Raw genomic sequence first — 7,493 nt, 5'->3', positions numbered from 1 at the left:
CGAGTTAATGACAAATGATGAAATGTAAGTGAAAAGAAAAACAGTAAGACAAATTGTTAAGAATTACTATTATTATTATTATTACATCTATTATTTCATTTCCTTTAAAAGTATAAATGATTGGAAAATGTGACAGATATAATAAACATGCTAGATTCTAACAGGACTTTATGCTAGGTTGAATATTTCTCCCATCACAAAAGCTTCAGGGTGCCTATGAGGAGAAGAACAAGCTGAAGGAAAACAACTCCACGACTGCCTCAATTCGTCACCTTGTACTTTGCAAACCTCACAGGCATTTCCTATGTCTCTGAGTCCCATTTTCATAATTGGAAAAAGAATAGATGTTGAAAATTTATATTTATATTTTACAAGAGAACCAGATTAAGATTATTGATTTACCAAATTATATACATAAAAGACAACACTATAAATCCCAGGTAACACGAAAATAACATTGAGGTTAATTACATGCACTTTTAACATTCTATATAACTTTCTGTGCAAACCACCCATCAATAAAAAAAATAGATGCATAATTCAATGGGTTTTATCTCATTTTTGTTGTTCAATTCAATCGTATCACTGGCAGGAAGGTATTAAACACATATATCATCCATATAGCCTCTGAGAAATGGAAAATTTAGTATGGTTTCATTGAAGCAAACATGACTATTGATCATCAGATTTAATAGTATTTCTGTTAACCTCATGAGAAGGAAATAAAATTATTCATATGCACCTTTAAATGAGTACCTTATAGGAATACAGCTTCTAAAATATTTATTTCAGACTTGAACCTTATTAATATTTTCTGTGACATGACCTGTAACAGACCTGAAGTATTATGATCATGAGAAGTCAACATCCCCTAACTAGCTTGGTTTTACATGTTTCAGCATTATAGATTAAATCTAGATTGTATTTCACACTTACAAATATCCCCCCTCACCAACTTACGGCTTAGTCCATCAACGAGGATATTTTATTATAGTAGCAATCCCAAATGTTTCTTTTTAAATCTTAGAGTTTCCTTAAGCATTATATTTTCTAACCTTAAGCATTTTTCTACATTTTATGAAGCCATAATTATTACCAAACTAGATGTCATGAAGACTATCTTCCAAATTGTTTTCCACATATGACACAGATAAGAATGTCTAAGACTAGCATTCAGTGCTCCCCACCCATGTGGTGGCACTGGCAGCCATATATCACTAGTATTGTTAGCTGCTATCTTCTTTTGCCTACACATCCATCAGATCATAATGTCGTTTATCCAAGAACCAGCCAGTACTTTTCCTTCCTTGTAAAGGCGTAGACACTCACATTGTCTTATTTAGAACATTCAATGTGATTTTTCTGGAGAGATCTTAAATTAGAACAGTTCAAACAAAAATATGCATTGTCCTATTTCTTTCAGACTAAAGAGAATTAACCATAAATTTTTGTCTCTAATTTTAAGGTGGTTTAGTAGCCAACAAAGTATTATGGTCCATAAAATATTACTGCACACCATCTAAATACTTTCACAAATCTGTTCTTTTTTACAACTATATTTTGCCCCTAAAGAGTCAAAAAAATGAGACCTTAAATGCTTTCATATAAATTGTAGTACAATCAGTATCAAGGAGTTAGAGCTATAATCTCTTCTTTTTTCTTAGTATTTTATCATTTATTATTTCAAGTGAAAATATATTTAATTCCAAACTTTAAATACAAAAAGGAAAATGTTATCATCAATAAAGAATTTAAAAGTTAATTTTTCCACTGGAACACAGATTAATCTCAGGCAGCTTTCATTCTGTTCTTATAGTGCATATTTATTGAGTGATAAGAACATATCCTAAAAAGAAAAAAAATATGTTACATTATAGCTGGAGTAGATGCACATATTACAAACAACTTTTGAAATCATAACACATTTCAATGTGGCAAGTTCCTTTCACTGTAGGAAAATGGTTTTTAAATAATTGCATCTAAATGTTAATCTCAGGCACAGTTTATAATTCTTCAATCTATTAGCATTTGACAGGAAAGACCCTGTGATTTCTTTAGCACAATTAGATGCTGTGGAGTATGAAAGAATAGTAAGATGTAATAGCTAAGTGTCATTTCTCTGCCCTTTTGTGTATATTTTGCAAAATCATCAGAAGTACTTACATTAAAAGAGACTTTTGGAGCTTTGAAGTATGTATTGAATTCATCAAATGCACTTTGAGATTGCTCCTCATAACTCTTTTTACAAAGCAGAACTTGAAGTACGTGAGAGATTGAATTATAGTTCTATAAAACATCTATCAAGCGCTCTGTCAACGTAACATCTACACAGAGAAAGTCACTCTATATGGAGCAGGCTATATTATACTAATCTCTTCAAAAAGAGGTCATATAGGGGTTTAAAACATCCCCTTGGAGACCGGAAAGAAGGAATCAGATGAGGAACTGTTGGAGGGCAGAATGGGAAGTGGATAATGATTGGATGTCAAAAATCGATTAATAATAATAATAAACAATGTGCCTAATGAAAGAATTTCTAAATTGTACCTGAAAAATATTGCTCATAAATCTAAGCCTAATTAACCATTATTTTATTTGTGAGTACACTTGAGAAAGCTGATGGTAAAATGAGTTTTTACTGCACACATGTAAATTGTCCAGCCTCTGCCTTCTCTAACTGGACTGTGAATAGATGGATGCATGCACCACGAGTGGAGAGAAGAATGGATGTGGAGGAAAGGGCTGTCACAAAGGATTTGTTATCTTTATTATATGTCGTTCACATCAGAATAGTCATTTGCATTTCTGGGACTGTGTCTCTGAATCCAGTTCACTGTACTATCATCAACATATGGCTCATAAATCACTGTTCTGAGTTTGAAATGATGGGTTATCGAATCAAGCATTCCATTCAGTGTATTTTGTTTCTATTTAAACATCTAAAAGAATCCTTTATATCAAAGCAATTTCCAAGTTCTAAAATTTTACATTGAAATGTTTTGAAATTTACCTAAATATGCCCGTATAGTACAAAATCCTACTATCTCCATGTTCCCCTTTTCAGTTTCTCAAATAGTTACTATTTACCATACTTATATCCACATATATCCTTGGCCAATATAAAAGACATATAAATAGGCTGACAGAAAGATAGATAATAAATAAATGATAGACATAGGTGCATGCATGCAAACACAGATGTGTGTGCTTTGTATAAACATATAATATTTTTGAATCATTTGAGAGCAAGTTGCAGCTTTGTATTACATAGAAAGATTCTACTGCATATGATATGTTTTCTGTAAAGAATACATTCCACCTCAACACACACACACACACACACACACACTCACACTCACACTCACACACACACACTCACACTCACACACACACACACACACACACACACACACACACACATCTCCTGTATCTTTGCCACATGTAATTGCAATTCAGTGAGAAGGCAAAGCCATATACATATGAGCTATAATATCTGACTCACTATTCACATAAACAGATAGAAGATAATTCTGTCCTCAGCAAACCTTTATAACCTACCCATTCCCAAGCCAAAATATTTGCTCTAATGATGCTTGCAAATCTATTATTAAAGAGCATATTATTAAATATATCCTGTGAAGCAGTATAAAAAAACATGAGTTGTAAATGCCTTGATCTTAGGGGGAAATAGACCAGAATTGTAATCCCAACACTGATATTTTATTACTAGGCAATCTCATAATGGAACAATATGTCACATTTCAACATTAAAATATAAAAATTTTAAAGAAATGCATATGGGATTTAAATAGATTGAATGTGGATCTATTTATCTAATCTAATTTGTTGTGAATCAAAATTATCCATATATATTAATAATTTACTAACATATCTTATTGCAAGAGTTTTAAAATCCAACTATTTTAAAGGCCTCTTTAAAATATAAACATATACAAATAAACTTAACATGTAGAAATGATGTTATTAATTCTTTATAAAGGCCATAACAAAAAACATCACAATAATACTGGTTTCCTGGAAGATTACATATATAAAGATAAGTTTGCGCAAGGAGAATAAGAATGTTTCAGAACTAAACGTTGCCTAGTGGGCTCTTTTGGACAGTGAAATTTTTACAAAATACCAGGCACTTTGCTTCTTTTCCATGGCTGTTACTTGTTTTGCTGTGCTATGTCACTGGACTATACAGAAGTTTACCCACTCTCACCAATTCCCACTAAAGGCATAAAATAATGAGCATAACTATAAAATGATTACTAACAAATAGCAATTATTCTGGTTTAACTGCTACATATTAGATATGTGTGTTGAAAGATTTAACTTCACCACATATACATCCATTTGTGCAATGTTCACATATTAATTAAAAATACTTGAAAATATTTAATGAGTTGCAAATGTTGATAATTCCAATTAAATATGCATTTTAGTGTGTACCAAAATGTAACATTATACACCATAAAGTTGTACAGCTGAAATAAAAAGTATATTTGAAAAGAATAAAATATTGTGTCAATATCTAAGTTTCAGTATCAAAATTGTTGTGGAAAACCAAATTGTAAAGGAAGGGAGCATTAAAATAGAGAATTTAAAATGAATTTTTATCAATTGCTTAGTCTTACATATTTAATAAGATTTTTTAATAAAATACATTATAAATGTTCGACTACAGAGGAATTATAAGGACAACTAGGTAATGTACTTTTTTTCTGAATTAGACAGTACCAATTGGCATGATTCTTCTTTAGACCAATTTTTTTCATGTTGATTCTTAGATTAAACAAGGTTGGCAAGTATGAGTGAACTCAGAACAAACAGAGAGTCTGAAGACAAAGTTTCTTGAAGTTCACACTTAAAGTAACAGAGAAAGTGGAATTCTGGGTTCTTCTCAGCATCCTTTGGAGTGCTCTAGTCACAGTGGTATGTTTGTTATTTTATTATAATTGCTTCTTGTTTCGCTTTATCTTCATTTCATCATTTCCTTCTTGACACAATGGCTTGTCTTGTCTTTCATGATAGAGAAGTTCTTTGGGGAATAGGCTTTTCTCATCAAACACAACTTTCAAAGCTACAAAATGATGAAGAAGATGACATGAAAATTACATTGACTTCCATTTCAAAAAATATTAACCCCAAATTGTTCTTGATTAAAGAAAATGAAAGGACTAAGATTGGAGCAGAGACTGAAGAAAAGACCATCCAGAGATGGCCTCATCTAGGGATTGATTCCATCTGCAGACACCAAACCCAGACACTGTTGCTGATGCTGAGAAGTACTGGCTGACGGGAGGCTGATATAGCTGTCTCCTGAGAGGCTTTGCGAGAGCCTGACCAATACAGATGCAGATGCTTGCAGCTAAACATCTGACTGAACATAGGGACCCCAAAGGAGAAATTAGGCAAGGAATGAAGGAGCTGAAGGGGTCTGCAACCCCATAGGAAGAAGAACAATATCAACCAACCAGACCCTCAGAGCTCCCAGGTACTAAATCACCAACCCAAGAGTACACATGGAGGGACCCATGGCTCCAGATACATATGTAGCAGAGGGAGGAGAGACCCTTGGTCCTGTGAAGGCTCAATGCCTCAGAGCAGGGGAATGGTAGAGCAGTGAGGTGGGGGTAGGAGAGCACTCTCATAAAAGCAGGGGGAGGGGATGGGATAGGGATTGTGGAAGAGAAATTGGCAAGGGGGACAACATTTGAAATGAAAATAAGTGAAATAACCAATAAAAAGGGAAAATTACATTTATTAAGAGACCTAGTTAAAAGAAATACAGAGAGAAATCTCTCAAATTCTTTTCTTCTTCCTTCCTTTCTTCCTTCCTTCCTTCCTTCCTTTCTTTCTTTCTTTCTTTCTTTCTTTCTTTCTTTCTTTCTTTCTTTCTTTCTTTTTTTGTCCAAAAATTGGTGTTTCTAGAACCAACAATGTACTGGGTAGATTTTTTTTCTAACCTATTGTTCATTTTATTTAAATTTAAAGGACCATCCCGCATATCAAACACACATATACACACAGCTTATACAGACACATGTACACATGCATGGCTGTGCACACACAGCTTGTATATACACATAAATACACACCTCATACACATATGTATACATACACACATATAACACCCCTCCATGAACACAGTTTATATATACACATACACATACAGCTTGTAAACACACACACACACATGTACACACACATACCACCCCATACATACACACAGCTTGTACTACTCCTTTATGGGTATGATGTCAGAGATTGGTGATTTAAAGGTAGGGACTAAATAAGCTAATGTTTTCTGTTTTTGTTTTTTAATTTACTTAACAGCTATCAAGAGCTTGTGAAAAAGCCCAGAACAAATTATTCTGTATTGAAATAAGACAATTAAAATAATCAACACACAGTTTGTCTGAATGACTAAACACATGCATCTGCAATCACATCCTTACAAAACACTCTGATGTGCAGGGACCTGTAGCTTCAAAACAGGAAAAAAAAAAGGAAGAGGCAAATTATTCCTATGGCTGGTGATACTGCACAGCAGAAGTGAGAGGAAATTGCACCACATATTCTGGGAAATAATCTTGGCCTCTTGTATAACTCTATCATCAACAAATGCCTACTGGAAGTACATTATACAAATGGTTTGTACTAAGGCTATGGGATACTACTATGGCTAAGTCTTAGGCTTTTCTTTGAAGTGATTAAAAGCAGAAGTTTTGCTCATGCTGATTTTGTCATAAATATCATAAACAATAGAATATGGTGCTAACAGAAAACAGGGAACACAAATCATGTATAAATTAAGAATTTGTAAGAGCGTATAGAGATTAAGGTAAAGATTTATGTACCATTTGATATGGTGCTGAAATACAGACAGGATTTTAGTTATTTATCATGAAGATGGAGATGAAAGATTGACAAAGAGGAGCAGAAATGTCAGCTAGAAAAAACAAAGGGTTTGCAAGTGCAGAGAAACATAAGTTACTTTCCAGGCGATAGGATAATTCAGTGCAATAGAACAGGAATGCAAAAGCAAAAAACAACATGGGGAGAGGCTGAAGTTTGGCTGATGAGCAGGTTAAATACCAAAGGAAAGAATACTGAAAAAGAAAAAAGGAATACTAAACCACTCTATACTGTAGTGGTACTTTGGACTGGGAAGACGACTCAATGGTTAAAGATCTTGCTTCACAAACATGAAAACCTGAGCTTGACTCCCCAGAATGTCTGTAAACCCAAATTCAGTGCTACATGCTTATAATTCTACTGTTCCTACAATGAAACGGGAAGTGAGACAGTAGAAAGTTTTGTGTATTCCTTGACAAGGTGAAAGGAGGAAACAAACATTGGATCTGTAATCTGACCTCCACATGCTCAACATATGCTCCCCTACACACACAGAGAGAGAGAGAGAGAGAGAGAGAGAGAGAGAGAGAGAGAGAGACAGAGACAGAGACAGAGACAGAGACAGA

General features: G+C 33.8%; 1 protein-coding gene across 1 annotated transcript in view; it reads right to left on the bottom strand.

Annotated features, from left to right (window-relative positions):
* Window positions 1-4,958: 4,958 nt before the first annotated feature.
* The window catches only part of Wdr49 (WD repeat domain 49), a 162,167-nt gene continuing 159,632 nt past the window's right edge, over window positions 4,959-7,493 (bottom strand). Inside the window, exon 14 of the mRNA XM_052180351.1 lies at window positions 4,959-5,089. Coding sequence (XP_052036311.1) covers window positions 4,959-5,089 — 131 coding nt within the window. The remainder of the gene's footprint in view (window positions 5,090-7,493) is intronic.

This window comes from Apodemus sylvaticus, chromosome 4 (genome assembly GCF_947179515.1).
Source record: "Apodemus sylvaticus chromosome 4, mApoSyl1.1, whole genome shotgun sequence".
Lineage (NCBI taxonomy): Eukaryota > Metazoa > Chordata > Mammalia > Rodentia > Muridae > Apodemus > Apodemus sylvaticus.
This window is presented reverse-complemented; position numbering and strand designations above follow the sequence as displayed.